Source organism: Sinohyriopsis cumingii, chromosome 5, assembly GCF_028554795.1.
Source record: "Sinohyriopsis cumingii isolate HCF-2022 chromosome 5, ASM2855479v2, whole genome shotgun sequence".
In the NCBI taxonomy this organism is placed as follows: domain Eukaryota; kingdom Metazoa; phylum Mollusca; class Bivalvia; order Unionida; family Unionidae; genus Sinohyriopsis; species Sinohyriopsis cumingii.
In genome coordinates, this window is record NC_142965.1 from 2,639,679 (window position 1) to 2,663,198 (window position 23,520).

General features: G+C 35.6%; 1 protein-coding gene across 2 annotated transcripts in view; it reads right to left on the minus strand.

Moving 5' to 3' along the window:
• Positions 1-23,520, minus strand: part of LOC149798529 (uncharacterized) — a 45,717-nt gene that overhangs the window by 11,812 nt on the left and 10,385 nt on the right. Inside the window, exons 1-4 of one of the 2 annotated variants that reach the window (XM_089957339.1) lie at positions 13,083-13,240; positions 11,483-11,669; positions 5,833-5,860; positions 4,528-4,674 (exon numbers count right to left, since the gene is read on the minus strand). In XM_089957339.1, the coding sequence (XP_089813465.1) occupies positions 4,528-4,674; positions 5,833-5,860; positions 11,483-11,656 (349 nt within the window). In that variant the 5' untranslated portion in view covers positions 11,657-11,669; positions 13,083-13,240. Of the gene's footprint in view, positions 1-4,527; positions 4,675-5,832; positions 5,861-11,482; positions 11,670-13,082; positions 13,241-23,520 lie in introns of those variants that run through there. The other variant, XM_089957340.1, reaches the window with a different exon arrangement.

Genomic DNA, 23,520 nt, shown 5'->3' on the forward strand with positions numbered 1-23,520 from the left:
GCTCCAGCTTCAGCAAGACGTAATGCAAATGCAAATACAAAGAGATAAGGAAGCAAGAGATATGTAAATGCAAAGAGATAAGGAAGCAAGATATATGTAAATGCAAAGAGACAAGGAAGCAAGAGATATGTAAATGCAGAGAAAGAATGAAGCAATATATATGCAAATACAAAGAGAGAACAAAAAAGGGTAATGGAAGTGCAAAAGGAATGGGGAGAGAGAAAAATGCAAATGTTTTTTTAAATTGAAGGGACTAGAATTTACACGTGGAGCACACACTTTCCCTGTATACACAAGTTCAGGTTTTGTGGAACCAAACATATTAGGTTGGTACGCCATTTTAATGAGGTAGATAAATATTTTCTTCGTTATGAAAAAAAGATGACAATTTTAAGTGGCGGAAAGAGATTGAACCGTTTTATTGCAAAGTGTACTTAATGGCACAGTTAGTGAAGTCTACACTTCACTCTCATCAGAGCAGTGATCATGAGATGTGGTCAAGGAATGTAACTTGAAGAGAATTGGTGCTTGAGTCATTTTGCTAAAGGTTTAGAATTATAGATAAGAACCTACTCAGACTCATGCTGCGTTCCATGGTGAAAAGAACAACTGTTGAGTACATGGTGTACATCTAAGACGGTTGACAATGATTATGATAACCTCAGACCATTTGATAACCTCAGACCGTTTGATAACCTCAGACCGTTTGATAACCTCAGACCATTTGATAACCTCAGACCGTTTGATAACCTCAGACCATTCATGTTTACTGAAGAGCTCAAGAATTGTATCAACAGTGACGTCAGATCCTACCTTGATGAAAAAAGGTTGAAACTGTAGAGGAAACATCAAGTACAGCTGATGATTATTATTTCACTTATACGATTTCATTTTTAAATAAATCTTTCCCTCAGCAGCATTGTTTTTAAAACAAATTCCGTCTCACGCAAGTATTTCCAAATTTCAAACTGATACAACTATTATAAATAAAATGTCTGATAAAACTTCCTACGTGAACTTATTAAAAGAAGAAAGGGCAAGTTATTTCTGATTCTTATAGGCTGAAATTTAGGTATCAAAATAAAGACAAGGCTGTTCCAGACGCTTTTGTTTCTCAGAGGTCAAGGTTACGTCTGTGCTGAAAGAAATACATTTGTTGGGTATAGCAAACTCCAGTCTGATTTTGTTATGGTAACTTATGAAATATTCGTGTCGAAAGGTTCTGTACCATTTGTGACTGACAAGCATTGTTTGAATCAAAGAGTTTCTCCCATTGAAATTGATATCTCTCTTTTATATCCAACGTTTGCAGTTACTGTAGTTCTAGCAAAGAAAACTCTTGAGAATGATGTTGATTAGGATGTTATTCCTTTTGGCTGACACATTTATGTGTCATTCAGTTTTTGAATGAGGTCACATTTACTCCTAGTATGGACCAAACAATAGATACCCCTTTCTACTACTCATTCTCTTAATCAATGTAATGAAGGACAATCACTAGTTGTATCACACGAACAGGATCACGAAATCTCCTGTTTCATTTAGAGGGCTTTTACCGAAACTGAAGCCAAAGAAATACTTGGTTATTTTGTTAAAAATGAGGGTTTTATGACAAAATGGAGGCCACCTGAGGTATTTGCTGGTGACGAGTGGTCATCAAGTATCAAACCATTGTTCCGTAGTCATGTTGGCAAGAAATGTTTAGTCTAATCCACGAAACTCCGTTTTCCGGACATTTAGGAATCAAAACGACTAATAAAAGAGCTTAAATCATTTAAGGGGCCAATATTAAAAGTGATGTTTGTAAATACTGTAGATCTTGTCGCACGTGTCGAATGGCAGGAAAAGCCAATCAGTAGACACAAAAGGCTGATCCGCACATATTCCTGAATTTGCCGAACCATTTAACATAATAATGAGACTGTAGTGAAAGCTTTGGTAAAGTTTTTCACCGTTTTTGGCTTTCCCAAGTCTGTCCAGTCTGATCAAGTGTCAAATGTTATGCTTGGAATTTTTCTGCAAATTATGCATAAACTAGGCATCTAATATAGTTTCTTCTTATCACCCCGAGAGTCAATGGGCTTTGAAAAGATTTCATCAGATTTTGAAGAATATCGTTAATTGTATTGCTTTGACACAGGCAAAGATTATGACAAAATTGATCATTTGGTGTTGTTTGCTGTTAGGGAATCTGTTCATAGTGTCTTTAGGGTTTATTTCATTTGCACTAGATTTTGGACATACTGTTCGTGGACTTTTGAAGTTAGTAAAGAGAAACATTTTGGAACTGAAGTGTATACTGATTACAAAAAAAGTAATTTTTATCGCCAAAGCAGATTAATTTCCAATACGGAAAATTGATGATTGCATTTGCAAAATTGGAAGAGCAAAATATGTCCCCAAGTTTGACCATTTGAACGGATGCTGGAAAGAACTAAGAAAAATTCAGCATTTGTAACTCTCCAGATGGACTTGACCAGTATAAACTGAGACGTTCGGGATTAAGGGTTCCCCATTACTTTCCAACGCTGTATGAACACGATATGATCCAGTATGGGTAATTGTGACGCTTACATCCATGACGTCGTTATCAAATACGACACCTCGAAATACCACTTAGAAATAATTTAAAAGTTCGTCGATTTAGTGATGCAAATTTGACAGTTTATGTAAACGTGACATTTTACCGTTCTTATGTTACATTTTAGGACGTGTTGTAGGACACTGTCAATGAAACCTATAAAGGTTAAGGTTAAGGATATTTCTTAATTCCCTGTGTCTAACAGTTAAAAGCAACTGATTCTATTTTTGGGTATGGCTGGATATTATCGGATTATTTTTCTAAATTTGCCATAATTGCTGAACCCCTGATCAGTTTGTTAAGTATGAAAGCCAAGTTTCACTGTCTCACAAATGTCAGGAGGCCATTGCTAAGTTAAAGGCCATACTAAGAACTCACCAATTCTTTCATCTCCAGATTTAAATAAGTCATTTTAAATGGCTGATGATGAAAGGTATGTATGCTGTTGATACAGGACGACAACCAGTGCGCTATTTTTCTAAAATAAATTAACAAGCACCAGAGAAGTTATTCCGCATTTGAAAAGGATTGTTTGGCTTTACTACTGGCCTTGCAACACTGTGATATATGTATCGGTCATGAATTATATTCCTAAACAATATTAATTATAAGCTAGTTCGACAAATATGCCAACAAACTTTTATTGCAAAACTTGTTCTATTTCCTTTTTAAGGGAGGTGTTTTGTATATCTATATTATGTGCATTATTTTCACAATAATACTTTTGTAGGGGTTATTTAGTTAATGATACTTTAATACTATTGTCATGTTATCGTAGTTTGCATTGTAAAGATGAGTCATTTTTCTAGTGCGTTGATTAATTCATAAAGTTCCTAGGTTGAGTCGTACTGTTAGTACAAATACAAATCACGTGATCAGACAATGACGCGAGTTCTAGTGAAATGCCAAGCTGGCCTCTTTTATGATTTGTCAGTGTTAGAACAGTGATCGTTTTACTAGTCACATGATTTCAAACTATCAAGATGAGATATTCCAAGCCTAGTATTGCCTTCTCTTTCTTTCATATTAGCATTCTATATAAGAGAATTAGTACGGAGAATTGGTAATTTTAGTGGTACTATCAGTCTTGGAAGAGTTATTTTGAGAGAATTTATTAATTTATTTAATTCAGTCATTCGTTGGAACTACATTGCTCTAACGTTCATTTAAGGACTATTTGAATAGATAAAAATTGATACATCATTACATTGCAGACTATTATTAGGAATATCTTTGGAACACAATCGAATTACTAGAAACATTTGACATCGATAGAACATTTAGGACTTTAGAAATTTATTCACGATGCTGTAAATTATTTTTTATTCATTCACTTTGTAATTTGGGAGATAAATTATATTTTAAATTATACAAAACCAGTTGCTATTTGCTCGTTTTTTGTTACTTGTTTTAAGACCATAGAATCGCAAGATAGAAAAGAAACACACACACACGCGCGCACGCACGCGCACGCACGCACGCACACACACACACACACACACACACACACACACACACACACACTGCAGTCACAAAATACCCTGCCTCTCCGTCGTAAAACTTTATTCGACTTAATCTTACTGGTAAATATTCTCAGCAATCATAATGTTCGATTTGTTGCGATTGCCGCGGTTTGGAGAAAGATTTAAAAGTGTTATGACGAAGAGGCTGGGAATTTGCATTATCACATGACAGCTATTAGTTCATGATTATGTATGGTTCTGCTATCTTTCTTTGTAGCCCCGATGTTGTAATGGAGGTGAATGTTTTTTTGAGAAAAATGTGCACCATGCGCTTGTTATATACTTAGAGGGAGAGGGAGAGAGGATAACTTTTTCTTCACAAAGGCCACATTTTAAAATTACCCATCTTGAAACAGCGGCATGCACATATTAGCTATAAGACATTCTTCTGGTTCTACTTTATAAAGTTCATTGATATCCTACCATCTTTATCTCGCTTTGCCAGGAACTCCTCCACTGTTTCCTTTGTTACGCTTGGACTATATTTCAGCAGGTAGGCGTACATTTCGTCAAATGATGCCTTTCCATCGTGATCCTTGTCAATGTAGTTCTGAAACTGCTCCTTCAGTCCTGAATATAAAAAAATTACAGCAATAAATGTACGACAGAAAAAATAGTAACAGATAATACAAGCTGATAACGTAGCACATAAACGAACCCTTAGACCTGGTGAAAAACACATCTTTGTTAGATATGAATAAGAATTGAATAAATTTAAAATAAAAAACAACATATGCCACGAGTATTTTCATTTCAATAATGCAATCTATATTAATACCAGAGGATCTACTCTATAACTGAAATTTAGGACAAGTGTGTGATAACTTAATTATGATTGGAAAGTGAAGTAAAATTAACGTTCATTAAATGTTTGTCAGAGAAACTAACTGCAACTTTTACATTAGGATATAGTTTTGTTCTAATATTTGATTTATAGATGGAATTAATTTTTCTTTCTATTTATAGACTTTAAAAAATAATTTTTAAGTAAGAAGCAGAACTATGGTTTCCAATCATACTGAAGAAAGCCTCGGTATTAAGGATATATATTAAATAGTCAATTTTTTTAAAAGATTTAATTTTTAATGAAAATTCTCTAATTGTTACTGGCATCTCTTTCCACATTACGATATACAGTTTCATAGTTGTCTTGGTAACCGACATTAGAGAAGAGTAGACAAACTATTTAATTTGTCATGCGCAGCATAAGTGAGGCTAAGTTCGTGTTTATTGAAAGCTTAACCTTGATAACAATTGTTACAACGCGCAAAATAACTAGATAAGATTGTACTAAACGTCTGGTATATATGACTGGATAGATCAAAGATAAACGTGTCCTAGATGCAAGACAAGAATGGCCACATCAATGTGTCCCACATGCAAGACAAGAATGGATAGATCAACGTGTCCCACATGAAAGACAAGACTGGACAGATCAAAGATAAGCGTGTCCCAAGTGAAAGACAAGACTGGACAGGACAGATCAAAGATTAACGTGTCCCACATGCAAGACAAGACTGACGCACTGTGGCAATGATTCCAGTACAAAATTAACAGTACATTAATAACAGTAATTCATGTGGCGAAAATTTGTACGCGATACCTGCAGTAGTGAGACAAACACAGATACACTATATATATATATATATATATATATATATATATATATATATATATATATATATATATATATATATATATATATATATATATATATATATATATTACCTTTTAAATGCGACACGGAGAAGCAGGGCTGAAACAGAATAAAATTTGACAATATATGTTTATTCATTATCAGACTTTATCAATAATAGATTTGCAGTATATTTCGGTACCCTTAAAGTTAAACTAGAATCAGTTATTTTACTTATAAAACCGGGAATGCATATTCATATGGAAAATGTTCAATCGGATACCGGTTTTGGCCATGTTTGTGTAGATTTTACCTCTAGATTGTAAAGAAAGGAATGAAGGAATGTTAAATTTATGCATAAAAGCTGTGTTGAATTGTATTTATGAAAAAAATTCAAATATAGCTTAAGCTACCTCGACAAATTCGATATACTGTTTCGTTCGTTCACAGAAAATCGTTAAGGGTGATCAGTGTTTGGGTAGTTAACGTCTTTAGAAAGAGATATTTAAAATACAAAAGTGATAGTGAATCTATCAGTTAGAAATACGCTTTCATTAATATTATAACGATGTCATCTAAACTCATTAACCAGTAGATTATGGTTTGAAATACTTTGCTTTATCTGAATTTACCTATACGTTTCTTAGTGGATTATTTGATAATGTGCGTTATTATGAGGCAAGAATTGGTATTGTATTATATTTAATTATCCAGATTTAAAAAAGTAAAGACTGTTTTAACGATGACTTCATTCATTATCATGTTGCTTCATGCTTTTAGGGGTTTCGTAGCTGTATCATTTATTACTTTAAATACAACATACTTTAAAAACAACACAATAAAAAACACGATACAGTTCCCACCATGACGTGCCATATATTTCCATTGAGAATTATGAATCTTGTTGGCCAGCTATTAAAGAAGTCAGTTTAAATTAACCGAATATCATTTTATACTGTTATCACATATAAGAATATCTATTTTTGCTTTATTTGAATTTCACTTTATACTGTATACTGTGTGACTGACGGTGTTTTTGCCTATCTGTCATTTTAAAAGCATCTTCTTAATCGCTATGGTTATTTTAAATGATTTTGGAGTCTAGCTTTTACTTGATGACTGTCTCTACGTAGTCAGTTGAATGGCAAGAGCAATAGATATGAACAACAAAACGAAATAAATAAATAAGTAAATAAATAAATAAATAAATAAATAAATAAATAAATAAATAAATAAAAACCATTAGTTATGCCAACGAAGCATTGCATGATCAGCATATGTATTTATTAGGGACTTTGATGTGAATAAGTTATACGTTCAGGTTAATGAATTATTCCAACAATTGCAGAAAAGACATTCGCTAATACCCGTTGACTCATAGTGTACACGTGAGTTTCAGACCGGATTAACAAGCCGTATTTAAAATATATGTTTGAAGGATACACAGGTGAACTAGTGGTATGTTTCATTCAATCACTGGCTATATTATTGAGATTACGTCTATTTTACTCACGAATTTGGATTTTGTTCAGATGTTGACTAAGTGACGGAGGAAACCGTTTTAATGTCAATGGTGATTCGTATTATATTTTCAATCCAGTATAAAATTACAACAACGGTTGCGTGTGAATTAAATTGGCGATACTTTACAAGGCTATGTATATTTTGTGTCCTAGGACAAAATTAGAGTGTTATTATTCTGTTTTGCACATTTTGCCTGTAAACTGTTAAATAAATATATGCAGTGTCAGACATAGGCTCTTGCTTTAGCCTGTGTTAATCCACACACCCATAGTCAAAGACTTTACTATAGTTAACAAATTTAACACAAGGACTTTGACATGTTTGTACCGTAGTTGCTATTGTCGTCTGTGACACTTATCTATCTATCTACCTACCCATTCATTCATCCATCCATCCATCCATCTATCTATCTGTATATTAGTCTGCTGTGGCTGTGCAGGCCAATGCGCAAGTGACAGTCCCTACTGCAGTTGGTGCAGACACACTGGGAAGTCTGAGTGACTGGGGCTGCTGCCGGACTCTTCTTTCTCTCACGTTTCTCTGCCTCCAACTGGCCTCTCCTCTCATTAACAACTGCTATGCCCTTGCTTAACGTCAGTCTCCAGGTGCCTCGGTCCTCAGCCAGCACTTCCCAGCCGTCGGGTGAAATGTCGCATGCCTTCATGTCCCTCTTGCACACATCCTTGAAACGGAGTGAGGGGCGGCCGACACCTCTGGTGCCAATGGCCAGCTGTCCATATAGGACGTACTTTGGCAGCCTCCCATCCTCCATGCGTCAGACGTGTCCCAGCCATCGAAGGCGGCGTTTGCTCAGCAGGAAATACATGGTGGGAGTACTTGCACGATGCATGATCTCGCTGTTTGGGACGCGGTCTTGCCAGCTTAATTTCCGGATGCGTTTTAGGCACAGTATATGGAAGGAGTTGAGCCCGCACTCTTGCCTCATGTAGGTTCTCAAAGTCTCACTTCCATATAGAAGGGTGCTTAGAACCATGGCCTGGTAGACTTGGATCTTGGTGTGCTCTGTCAGCGTGTTCTTTTCCCACAACCTTTTCGTTAGTCGTGCCATGATGGTGTTTGTCCTTCCAAGCCTTTTGTCCAGCTCCACATCAAGCGAGAGTGTGTTGCTGATGGGTAAACGTCGGTAAGTAAAGTTGGTGACTGCTTCCAGGGTGACATCGTCAATTTTAATGGAAGAGACAATGTTGGTATCTTGCACGCTGACGTTTGTCTTTTCTAGGCTGATCATGAGCCCAAACTGCATGCAGATATCAGTGCAATGGTCTCCCAGTCTCTGGAAGGCATCCTCGGTGTGGGTCACAAGAGCCGCGTCATCTGCAAAAAGCATCGCCCTGTTGAGCACCGACCTCACTTTGGTCTTCGTGCTTAGTCGTGACAGGTTGAACAGCCTTCCGTCGGACCTCATGTGTAGATATATGCCTTCAGTGGATGAGTCGAAGCCGTAGGACAGGAGCGAGGAGAAGAAAATCCCGAAAAGGGTTGGCGCCAGCACTAAGCCCTGCTTCACGCCGTTGTTTAGTGGGAAGCAGGCTGAGGAGGATCCATTATACAAGAATGTTACCTTCATATTGGCATGGAAAGAGATTATCATGCTGCGGATTCTTTTTGGGGATACCGATCTTTCTGAGAAGTTCATAAAGGCCCTTCCTGCTGACCAGGTCAAAGGCCTTGGTGAGGTCGATGTCCATCATGTAGATTGGTTGAATTTGCTCTCTGCTTTTCTCTTGAACTTGTCGTAGGGAAACGATCATGTCTGTCGTCAACCTGCCTGCTCTGAAGCCGCACTGGGATTCCGGGTACACAGCTATTCCGTTAGTAGCTGCAGCCTGTTGAGTATGATGCGGGCATACACTTTGGCAACGATGCTCAGGAGCGAGATCCCTGAATAATTATTATAGTCACTGCGGTCGCCCTTGTTTTTGTAAAGGGTCACAATCGTGGCGTCGCGCATGTCTTGGGGGACTTCTCCTTCCTCCCAGAAGCGGCAAAGTAACTCATGCAGCGGCTGAAGCATTGTTGGTTTCCCACATTTGATATCTTCAGGGCGGGATGTTGTCACTGCCTGGTGCTTTGTTGTTTGGGAGGGAGTCGATTGCCTTGCTGAGCTCCTCTAAAGTGGGTGCTTTGTCGATCTCCTTTCGTGGTGGGCAGTTTCTTTATGATGTTTCGAGCCGCATCGGTGACTAAGGTTTATCGGGAATATAGCTCTAAGTAGTGCTCCACATATCTGGCCATCTGTTGCTCACGTCAGAGATTTCAGTGGGGCGATCCCTTTCACTGTTAGGCCTAGAGCCTTCTTGATGCCACTGTACATACCTTTAATGTTTCTGGACTCGGCACTGCGCTGGATTCCTTCACACAGTTGCTGCCAGTACTCGTTCGCACACTGTCTAGCGATGCGTTGGGTGTTACTTCGGGCACTTCTGAGAGCAGCAAGCGTCCGTTCATTAGGGCTATAAAGTTTGTTCATTTGTCTTCAATTATTGGTTCCATCTTTGATAGGTGTGCGTTGAACCAGTCCTGGCTGAGCCGTTCCTCCATCCCAAACGTGGACATGGCTGTGCTGTAGATGGCACCCTTCATGGCGTTCCACTTGGCTGTGACATCGTGCTCTGGCAGGTCCTGGAGAGCCTGGTCCAGGCCGAAGGCATACTCCTCCACCATGGAGAGGACCGACATGTGTGCAGTGTTTTTGCGAGGGCGTCCTGTTGGTTTTGAGCGGTGTAGTGTCTGCGTGGCTGTAGGCGCACCCTGCTGCTCACGAGGCGTGGTCGGAGTCACTGTCTGCACTGTAGTATGTTCTGGTGGAGATGATGCTGTTAAGGACAGAGCGAATGGTGATGACCAAGTCGAGCTGGTGCCGCGATGATACCTGGTGTGTTTCGGTGTGTTTCCAAGACACTTTGTGTTGTGACTTACACTTGAAGAAGGTGTTGGCGACGCACAGGTCATGGTAGGTTGACAGCTTCAGCAGTCTCTGATCATTTTCGTTGGTCTTTAGAACTGATCCTTTGTGTCTTCTGGAGACGTAAAGGTTGGGGCGTAGACACTGAGGATGTTGACAGGGCCTGCATCAGTGGTGAGACGGATGGACAAGAGACGCTCAGTGCCCCTTGTGGGAGGCTCAGCCGAGGCCAGGAGGTTGTTTTTGATGGCAAAGCCCATTCCGTGCTGGCGAAAATTCTCAGGTTCTCGGCCTTTCCAGAAGAAGGTGTAGTTTTCCTCTTTGAGGGAGCCGCAAGAGGAGAGCTTGGTTTCGTGGAGGGCAGCTATGCTTGTATTTAGTCTGGAGAGTTCTCTATCGATGATGGCCGTCTTTCTGGTGTTGTCCACTTCCCTGAGGTCGTCGGAGATGCCTGTGCACATGGTGCGCACGTTCCAGCTTGCGAATCGAAGAGCTGGAGTCTTCTTTATTGGTTTCTTGTTTTTTTTGTCTGGTGTGGAATTATCGTCTGCTTGTCATGATGAGCAACACACTGAGCTCCAACACCCACTGTAGCAGGCAGACCATGGCGGATCAACACCTTAATGACTGGTGGCTGCCCGGCTTGAGGCGGGCGGTAGTCGACCAGTGGAACACGATGATCTCTAACCATACCCTAGTTAACAAATTTAACACAACGACTTTGACACATTTGTACCTTAGTTGCTATTGTCGTCTGTGACACTTATCTATCTATCTATCTATCTATCTATCTATCTATCTATCTCTCTCTCTCTCTCTCTCTCTCTCTCTCTCTCTCTCTCTATATATATATATATATATATATATATATATATATATATATATATATATATAAGTTTCCTATTCCAACATCTGTCGTCATTATTCACTAACAATATAACCATTATTACACTGTGGTATTGTCTTTTAGTAAGATAAGAATAATACATTAAGACAAGATGATTGTTCGCTTTTTGTATAAGCTATTTCTATATCATGTTCTAGACTGTTTGTCATTTTTGGATCATTTTTGTATCCTCAGGTGTCAGTGAGCGTTGAAATATTAAATAAAACTATTCAACTATTAAACATGCATCGATAATATACAGAACAAGAAAGTTATTGGAAAAATAAATCTCGATCTTATTGGAGACGTTTTTGTCATTGCATATTTGCTTAGAATTCATATTTTTTGTATGTTGCCCTTTCGCTATGCTTGTTTGATGCTTTGAAAGTCTTCATGTAAAGTTTACCTCGTTGTCGGAATTCGATTCTTCCGTACTCCTCTTAAATTCAGTTTGTCTCAGCGGCATGAACGATTTCTGACTTGCTTTGATGACTTTTTTTAAGATGGAGGCGTCCACTGTGAGCAGAGAGATATTTGCTAGCAGACTCAAGGCCAGCACTGATATTATCCGGTCGAACATGATTCCTCGGGACCTGCAAGAAAATAAACATTCGTTGAGTTGATGAAGGTATTGAGAAGGAATCCAATCACGTACAACACATGCACGGATTAATTTGATACCAAGGTGTATTCAAACGTATCGAACATAGTAATTGTTTATCTCAGATAAAGACACCATTGACAGTCATATTTAATTGGTCACTAATGTTTTAAAAATGATTTCGCATGAACATATATATGAGTAGTCTTTATTTCTTATTGTCTTCGGAATCAGATTTCATCTCAGGAAAACCATCCCGGGAACTCTCAGTTTAAAAAAAAACAAAACACTTTTACTCATTAAATAAGAAAGTAAAATTTAAGCATGGATTTTAAAAATATCCTCTAAGCAACTCTTTCTTTCTGCAAACGGTATAGGTAAAGCGAGATAGAAAATATTTGTCAAATGTGAGTTGGCTTGTTTAATGAAAACGACAAAGATGTACATAAATCATGCACATCTGTATTCATTGTCTATGTGTTTTATGACAAACAATAAGAAAGCACTCTAAACTTTAATTTAATAACGCTGAGTGGATGATATATTTGAAATCTTAACGTACTGGAATACCGATAGATGAATCTACGAAAATTACTTCAAATAAAGATACACAAATGACTGATGACATGTCTAATCTTTATAACATACGATGCAGCTGGTATCTTGACGCGGCTTTTGAAAGAGACTAAATTCCTTGTAGGAAGCAAACAAAATGGAAATGAAGATACAAAAGAGAAAATATAAGCACAGCCGAGGTTGTTATTTTATTATCAATTTGTGTATATTTGATACGATTCATCAAGTGAAAGAAAGGACACAATCTGAGTGTAATGAAAATAAAAATGGGATTTGAAACTAGGACTAAACAAATTCCACATTTGAATTGCCCGAGAAGACAGCGGATCGGAATCGAAAACATCAGTGTAAGGCAAAGATTATAAAGACATAAGGAAGAAATCAGGGCCATGTAAATCCATGGAATACCAAAACCATCAAAACACGTTGAAGCCCAAACCATGTCTTAAATATTTTGTTTCAACATTTCGGTAAAAATAGAAATTTGAAAGTGGAAATATACTAGTTAGAATGTTTATTCATGTGTATGTATTTCAGTTTTTGTAGGCACCGAAATATAACTTTTATCACCAGGAACATATAATTAATGGACTGTTTCATAACCATACATACATTACGAAATAACTTGAATGCTCGTTTCCAAGATATATTGAGAGAACATAGCAATCGTTAAACTAACTGGTCTGCTTGACAGGAAAGATAAGTGCTACAAAAACATGATCAAAGATTGCAAATAACGTATTACCGTTCATTTTTCATCTGTATATTTACAAGAAATATGTTCAAAGAATAAGCAATCTAAAGTATAGCATAAAATATATTTTCTTACCTCACTGAGCCGATAGTGTTCTTGTCCTTGCTCGGAGTAAGAGAGACCGGCAGAGCAAGTAACTATCTTTTTTATAACCGGGCCCAGAATAATTTATTATGTTGATGATAATTAGAGTTCATAAGCTCTGGTGTTTTCCACGTAGGTAAAGCTGAGAACCTAATCTTACCGAATTGCCAGATATGAATGTTCTGCCGGCTGTCACATGCTTGCTTCATTACACCCCCACTCGACAGAAGCAACCCAATCTATATTTGATCAAGATTAATGACTCAGTATAAGGCCTGTTCACTTCTGAGATATCCAGGAAAACCTGGTAGGATTATGTTGCTTTATTGGCTGCGAGAAGCTGCAAAGGCGCTAAATCAAACAAGCTTTCTAAATCGATTAGTCACAGTTAACCGAATTATTAACTTTCTGCAGATATTTGTTGTTTCTTTGTGCGAATGACTGCAATTGGAAAGGGCGAAATTGTGTTATGTGAAATAATTCATCATGACGTAAAAGTTGATAGTGACAATTGCTATGTGTTTGTTTCATAGTCTACAACATAAAATCGTTCAAATATTTAACAAATATAGATTAATAGTTATTTAGGTATTTTATTTTATATGTATATGTGTTACAAAAGCCGGCTTGATTATTCATGACATCAAATGATATTGTTTGAATTTCAATGAATATTGATATTGTGTCTAATATTGTTTGAATTTCAATGAATATTGATATTGTGTCTAATATTGTTTGAATTTCAGTGAATATTGATATTGTGTCTAATATTGTTTGAATTTCAATGAATATTGATATTGTGTCTAATATTGTTTGAATTTCAGTGAATATTGATATTGTGTCTAATACTGTTTGAATTTCAATGAATATTGATATTGTGTCTAATATTGTTTGAATTTCAGTGAATATTGATATTGTGTCTAATATTGTTTGAATTTCAGTGAATATTGATATTGTGTCTAATAGTGTTTGAATTTCAGTGAATATTGATATTGTGTCTAATATTGTTTGAATTTCAATGAATATTGATATTGTGTCTAATATTGTTTGAATTTCAGTGAATATTGATATTGTGTCTAATATTGTTTGAATTTCAGTGAATATTGATATTGTGTCTAATATTGTTTGAATTTCAATGAATATTGATATTGTGTCTAATATTGTTTGAATTTCAGTGAATATTGATATTGTGTCTAATATTGTTTGAATTTCAGTGAATATTGATATTGTGTCTAATAGTGTTTGAATTTCAATGAATATTGATATTGTGTCTAATATTGTTTGAATTTCAGTGAATATTGATATTGTGTCTAATATTGTTTGAATTTCAGTGAATATTGATATTGTGTCTAATACTGTTTGGATTTCAGTGAATATTGATATTGTGTCTAATATTGTTTGAATTTCAGTGAATATTGATATTGTGTCTAATATTGTTTGAATTTCAGTGAATATTGATATTGTGTCTAATATTGTTTGAATTTCAATGAATATTGATATTGTGTCTAATATTGTTTGAATTTCAGTGAATATTGATATTGTGTCTAATATTGTTTGAATTTCAGTGAATATTGATATTGTGTCTAATAGTGTTTGAATTTCAATGAATATTGATATTGTGTCTAATATTGTTTGAATTTCAGTGAATATTGATATTGTGTCTAATATTGTTTGAATTTCAGTGAATATTGATATTGTGTCTAATACTGTTTGGATTTCAGTGAATATTGATATTGTGTCTAATATTGTTTGAATTTCAATGAATATTTATATTGTGTCTAATATTGTTTGAATTTCAATGAATATCGATATTGTGTCTAATATTGTTTGAATTTCAGTGAATATTGATATTGTGTCTAATATTGTTTGAATTTCAATGAATATTGATATTGTGTCTAATATTGTTTGAATTTCAGTGAATATTGATATTGTGTCTAATATTGTTTGAATTTCAGTGAATATTGATATTGTGTCTAATATTGTTTGAATTTCAATGAATATTGATATTGTGTCTAATAGTGTTTGAATTTCAGTGAATATTGATATTGTGTCTAATATTGTTTGAATTTCAATGAATATTGATATTGTGTCTAATACTGTTTGGATTTCAGTGAATATTGATATTGTGTCTAATATTGTTTGAATTTCAATGAATATTTATATTGTGTCTAATATTGTTTGAATTTCAATGAATATTGATATTGTGTCTAATATTTAGTCTAATATTGCTTGAATTTCAATGAATATTTATATTGGGTCTAATATTGTTTGAATTTCATTGAATATTGATATTGTGTCTAATATTGTTTGAATTTCAATGAATATTGATATTGTGTCTAATATTTAGTCTAATATTGTTTGAATTTCAATGAATATTTATATTGTGTCTAATACTGTTTGAATTTCAATGAATATTGATATTGTGTCTAATATTGTTTGAATTTCAGTGAATATTGATATTGTGTCTAATATTGTTTGAATTTCAATGAATATTGATATTGTGTCTAATAGTGTTTGAATTTCAGTGAATATTGATATTGTGTCTAATATTGTTTGAATTTCAATGAATATTGATATTGTGTCTAATACTGTTTGGATTTCAGTGAATATTGATATTGTGTCTAATATTGTTTGAATTTCAATGAATATTTATATTGTGTCTAATATTGTTTGAATTTCAATGAATATTGATATTGTGTCTAATATTTAGTCTAATATTGCTTGAATTTCAATGAATATTTATATTGTGTCTAATATTGTTTGAATTTCATTGAATATTGATATTGTGTCTAATATTGTTTGGATACATATAAGGTGCCTCTATAAAATGTACATGTTTCGATTTGGTAAGGATCAGTCCATTTCGTCATCCTTGGTCAGACATCGTTCTGGTAGAAATGGCTTCGTTGCGGAAAATTAAATGTCCAGTTTTACATTCATTGTGTCTTCAATATAGGTAGATTTGAGGATATTCAGAGTCGTCCATTAAATCAAGCTTGCCCTCCAGTGATAATCCCGCTCTACAAAGTTCAATTGGATTTTCAGACATCACGGCATATATAAGTGAAGACGAAACAAAAATTACTTAAATGACAATATAAAAAGAATCGTTGAACTTTCGAGAATATTTTTTTCGTCTTTGTTTGCAAAAGTCTCAATGATCAAGCCTTCGATGAATTATCTCTGTATTCATAGACTCACAGATTATATACAAATAAAGGTTTTCGTTTGATATGTACATGAAACAATATCAAAACGGTAACCAGTCAACACTTTAGTTTGCTGATCATGCGCATGCTCTGAGTAAGGTTTGCTTTTATTGGGTCAGTGTTAGGTCTAAACGGCATTCAAAGTAATTAGGTTTTGGTTTAATGCGTTAATTTTCTTGTTAATTAAGAGGGAAACGTTCAGGAGAAAAGAAAATTTAATTTCAAATTTATTTCGGTTTCGGTTTACCCAAATTTCCGAGTATAAATAAGTGTTTGTTTAATTAAACTTGCTTACCCTATTTTGGAGTGTTCTGGGTGAGTCATCACTAAGGAACTGTATTAAACAAGTGACATAAATATAATACTAAGTGCATTCGTTTTCTTTGCGACACTCCATTTGTTTATAACAAAGCTGATACATTGTTGCAGTTGAATTCCTGGATAAATATCATCTTTCCTATCCGCCTATAGAAACTAATAGGTAATTCATTTGTACTTCTAAGCTGCGGTTTGATCCAAAAGACAGAAGCATACCTCCGAATGCATTTCCAGTTCTAGAAAAGTATAGTCTGTCGTTGTGTGTATTTGTGTGTTTTTGTTTTTCTGTCCATCATACTAAAGCGTCCCATGGAGGACAACACCCAACACCCTCACAAACTTAATTTTAGAATATCACAGTCCCACTATAGGCCCCAACGTAATGTTAAATTTTCGTATACCCCTATAATGACATGAGGAATGTTTACTTCACATTAGAGTCTCCAGTGGTCCAGACGCAATGCTTGATTCCCTTTCATCCACGGCGTCCAAAACGTAATGGTCAATTCACAAAGACTCCCACAGTGATATCCTTCAGGATGATTTTCCTTAGGCTCAGTATTTTTCATGTCTATGATTTAAACAATGGATAAACCAAACACGAATGAGGGTTCATTGTAAAGTGTGTATAAAAACTCCTTTACCAAACAAGACAATTGGATTGTCGTTGGACAGTATTCAGGCCTGAAGACAGAAACAACAAAATTAATAGGCAAAAGTCTTTCGAACACGCTGCAATACTGTTCAGACAAGGTTCAGAATATAAATAAGTAATAAAGATGCTGCATACTTGTTATTACTTGGACAGTAGGGACCGTCTTAATCATTATATTCAAGAAACAAATTTGTGAAAACGTTAATGCCATAATATAACTTTGAAATTTGAAACCTTATTTTATCGATGTAATTGATAGTTCACGCTAATTAATAGTTTTAATAGCATTGGGATGGACCCGGCGAAAAAGGATGCATAACGATGGTTCCTCATTCCAATATATAATAAAAAGGAAATTAACATTTTTGAGTAGATATAATAAAACAATTTTCTTGTGCAGCGGAAACATTTCATGTAGTCACATTATAGCTTGGGCATTATCCTTACTTTGTAAAAATATGTTGGTGTTAATATGATGTCTCACGATGAAAATAATGAATTTGATAAGAAAAGTATCCTAGTTGTTGTTGTAGGTTTAACGTCACTTTCAACACGTGATGGGTTACACCTCGTGACCAGTATAACTGGTGGAGGAAGAACCGGGGTAAGACTTGGTAAGAAACATCGACCTACTGGCAAACTTTCTCTAATACATACGCTGTCAGAGCCCGAGACTCGAACCCACGTGGACAGAGGTGAGATGGCAGTGATAGGTCTGGCAAGTCCTTTAGGCCACTCGGCCTCCAGGGTTAGCCCCAAAGTTATCCGAGTCTTTCTAAATATATCTACAGACATTACCTAGTAATACGCATCATTCCTGGTTTTGTCGTTTGTTTCCACTGTCATGTAAGAACTTGCAGTATATTTTCTCAGCAAAAATATTCGTTTAACTATTACCACGATTATGACAATTAAGTATTGCCTATCTATATAATGCTGTTGATCTCCATTCACAGCAGTGTCCTTCATTGTGTGGTTCTACAACTGTCTTGACAGAATACATTCCATTGTCTATGCTTTCCATGCCTAGACTGCTATGCTGACTTTAACGCCTTCTGTATCTAGACCGCGATGCTGGTTTCTACGCTCTCCATATTTCGACTGCGATGCTGATATCTATGCTTTCATGACTACGATGGTGATTGCTATGCTTTCCATATCTAGACGGCGATGCTGATTTGTACACTTTCCACACATAAACTGCGATGCGGATTTCTACGCTTTCTACACCTAGATTGCGGTGCTGATATATATATTCTTCCCGTAACTGCGACGCTGATATATATTTTTCCCGTAACTGCGATGCTGATATATATTCTTTCCGTAACTGCGATGCTGATATATATATATATATATATATATATATATATATATATATATATATATATATATATATATATATATATATTCTTCCCGTCTTTGCAATGCTGATTAACCTTAAAGATCTTGAAAATTGTCTGCTCGAGTCAAGCAAGCGTCGCAAATTCCTGTTATGGTCTCAAACTTTCGATGATGAATGCTTTCACCTAAATATTGCCTCTCTGAATGCCAGAATGCTATACAAGTCAATATCTAGAGACTGAATGAATGCGGTGACAAAGGGCAAGATGCATAACATGTATTTCAGCAAGAAACTGTTGCACTTATCTACCATGAAACTGTGTTGAATTTCTTGAATTATTGTACTGCGGTGTTGAATTTCTTGTTACGGTTTGCGTCTGTGTGATGATGGTACATTGATGTTGATTTGCATATCACGGTTCGCGTACTGGTGATGATCGAATGCTAGTATTGATTTATATGTCACGGTTCACGTACTGGTGATGATCGAATGCTAGTATTGATTTATAGGTCACGGTTCGCGTACTGGTGATGATCGAATGCTAGTATTGATTTATAGGTCACGGTTCACGTACTGGTGATGATCGAATGCTAGTATTTATTTATATGTCACGGTTCACGTACTTGTGATCACAATGAGTTGATGTCTTTGATTATATGTGAAGAAATATTCAGTCTTATTGTATTATTCAATGAATTTATGTTCGTTTGTTTTATTTACAATTCTTATCTTAAATCTTTTCCAAAAACTTAGGCATGTACCTTGAGAATTGTGTAAATTAGTTTTATAAAGAAACTTTTAAATTTTGAAGGATTAATTACTTTCCATAGTAAAATATATCCTTGATGAGGTATCTTTGAGTGTTTTCTGCCGAATATATAATTCCGTAATTATTTTTATACTCGTCATAATGGAATATAGTATTACTGTCCTGGTATCGTTGACTTACAACAACAAGCTAAAATCAGTCATTTGTATCATACTGGAAGAATTGCAATGAAAATTTGTTCGTTAATATTTTTAACGTGGGAAGCACCATATTTAACCTGCTTTCATTTTTATAAAGGCACATTCTATTAGCACGATTTCGTCAAAGGGGTGAATGGTGTCCTTCATAGCATGATGGCAGGCATATTAGGGCAAGGCGGCACTTGTTTAGGCCTACTTCCGTCAAACGTAATAGCTAATATGTGAACCCCCCCCCCCCCATAATTTTGCTTCATACTAATGAACACAAACCGGCACTTAATAGTTGTTACACTAATGCTTTATCTTGATCATTGTGGTACTCATACACTGAAAATACGGCAAGCAGTTCTTTATATCTGATTCGTCCACGGTATTTCTTTTCAAACTTACATTATTAAAGTTAAACATAGTCTGTCTTGGGTAGAATTGTTAACTTCGACATTTCTTGATAATTTTCCATGAAAGAGGTTGATCTGTCTTTTCAAGATCTAAACGACTACCACGAAACGTTAAACACTGAGATTCCTGGACCGGTCAGACGTGAGATATATATTTGTTTTGGACTGGTCAGACGTGACATATATTTGTTTTGAACTGGTCAGACGCGAGGTATATGTTTGTTTTGGGGTTACTGAAGGCACTAAAATCTAAAAGTTACTATTCAGAACAGTGTAAATATCTTTTTGACGATCAGAAATTGAAATGCAAATGAATTTATGACATTCAGTTTGATTTCAATATATGCAAGCCAATGTTAGGGCAAATGAATTTATGAGGTTCAGTTTGATTCCACTTTATGCATGACAATGTTAGGGCAAGTTAATTTATAACATTCATTTTGAATTAAATGTATGCATGCCAATGTTAGCGAACCGTAATTTATGACGTTCAGTTTGATTCCAATTTATGCATGCCAATGTCTGGGGAATTATTATCGATGCAATGTGGTATTTATGGCTTTGAATCGTGCATCTCAAAGTTTTGCATCTGTTATTTTATGTGTACCCAAGTGGTAAACTTTATCCAGATCAGTGATTTGATAGAAAGTCACAAATTTAGACTTGTTGCGGGAATTTTATTTTAAATCCAAAAAACTGGGTAAATATATTGCCCCAAAAATAGTAATTTGTTTAAATTTTAAAAGTTAAATATTGAAAATTATATCCAAATAACAAATTTGCATCTTTACAAACAGAATTAGTCATGTATTTAAAGACATTATTTGCTAGTAATTAATGAAGTTAGAGAAAAAAAGTTTGGGTGAGATTTGCAAGCTCGTTTTAACTTTACCTATGCCATCATGTTATCTCACGTCACTTCACTTTCACCTCTTACTGTGTTAAGAGAAAAACACTAGAAGGAATGGAACCAAACTTCATGGTAATGCTTCAATGTTGCTACAGATAAAGCACAAGCAACATCATTAAATAGGTGCTACTTGTTTCATCTCTTCCTTGTATCGCAAGAAACTAATTGAGCCCATCATCTAATATTGCATAATTTTATTGTCCTTTAGAAAAATATTAATATTCCTTTCTCTTACAGTACATGTATATCTGCTGACTATTGAGGAATGTTACCTGTATTCAATAAAAATCCGTTTTAAAGTCTAAGCAGAAGAATTATTATCTACTTCTAGACTCGCACTAGCTGTAAAAGCAAGCAGGTTTGAAAGTTCGGTTCCGAAAAGGGTACTTGCACTAAACATTACAGTCTTTCACTCAAATGGAACTTTATTTCCAAGAGCATGTCACACAACATGTGTGTGTGTGTGTGTGTGTGTGTGTGTGTGTGTGTCCAAATTAGAAATTGCCAAAAGTATGACATCTTTGTTGAAGTTACAGCCAAAACAGTAGGTTTCATTAAAATGTAGAAAATTGAAGAAATATATTAGGAACTGAATTAGGGTAGAGATGCTTACAAGGCGCCCTAATTAATGCAACAAATTATCCCAACAAAGACTGGCAGAGCTTGAAATATCAGTTAAAATTGGTTACAAAAGCATAAAATATACAAAATGTAATTTGTATAAGTTAGAAAACAATGCGATTAGAGAAATAAAATACTGACTAGCCATCACATAGACGCAAAATACTGACTGGCCATCACATAGATACCAAAAATGACTGGCCATCACATAGACACCAAAAATGACTGGCCATCACATAGACACAAAATACTGACTAGCCATCACATAGACACAAAATACTGAATGATCATCATATAGACACAATAAATGACTGGCCATCATATAGACACAAAATACTGACTAGCCATCACATAGACACAAAATGCTGAATGACCATCAGATAGACACAAAATACTGACTAGCCATTACATATACAAAAAATACTCAATGGCCATCAGACAGACACAAACTACTCAATATCCATCACATAGACACAACATAGTGACTGACCATCAGAAAGACACAAAATACTGACTGGCCATCCGATAGACAAAAAATACTGACTGGCTATCAGATAGACACAAAATACTGACTGGCTATCAGATAGATACAAAATACTGACTAGCCATCAGATTGACACAAAATACTGAATGACCATCAGATTGACACAAAATACTGACTGGCCATCACATATACACAAAATACTGACTAGCCATCAGACTGACACAAAATACTGACTGGCCATCACATAGACACAAAATACTGACTAGCGATCACATGGACACAAAATACTGACTGGCCATCAGATAGAAACAAAATACTGACTGGCCATCAGATTGACACAAAATACTGACTGGCCATCACATAGACACAAAATACTGACTAGCCATCAGACTGACACAAAATACTGACTGGCTATCACATAGACACAAAATAGTGACTGGTCATCAGATAGACACAAAATAGCGATCGACGATCTGATAGACACAAAATGCTCAATATCCATCAGATATACAAAAAATACTGAATGGCCATCAGATAGACAAAAAAGACTGACTGGCCATCGGATAGACACAAAATAGTGGTTGAAGATCTGACAGATATAAAATACTGACTGACCTTCAGATAGACAAAAAAGACTTACTGGCCATCAGATAGACACAAAATAGTGACTGGCCATCATATAGACACAAAATGTTGACTGCCCATCAGCATATAGAGACAAAATAGTGATTTATGATCTGACAGACACAAAATGCTGACTGGCCATCATGGAAACAAAAAGTCATCATATAGACACAACATACTGAATGGCTATCTGACAGACACAAATTACTGAGTGGCGAACAGAAATACACAACATAGTGACTGACCATCAGAAAGACACATAATAGCGATCGACGATCTGACAGACACATAATACTGACTGGCCATCATACAAACACAAAACACTGACTGACCATCAGATAGTCAGAAAAGACTGACTCGCCGTCCGATAGACACAAAATTGTGACTGGCCATCATATAGACACAAATAGTGATTGACGATCTGACAGACACAAAATACTGACTGACCATCAGATAGACACAAAATACTTACTGACCATCAGATAAACAAAAATATTGACTGGCCATCAGATAGACACAAAATAGTGACTGACAATCGGACAGACACAAAATAGTGACTGGCCATGATACAGGTACAAGATACTGGCTATCAGACTGTTCATATGATATACACAAAATACTGACTTGCTATCAGACACACACACAATATTGACTGACCATCAGACACACACAAAATACTGACTGGCCATGAGAGAGACACAAAATATTGACTGGACGTCAGATAGGCACAACATATTTGTGTGGGCATCAAATAGACACAAAATATAGACAGGTCATCAGATGGACACAATCTTGACTGGCCATCAGGTAAACACAAACGGACTCTTAGCCATACATCACATCTTTCACGCAATATTTATGTTTAAAATTAATTTGCTTTACTTGTAAAAGCATTAGTA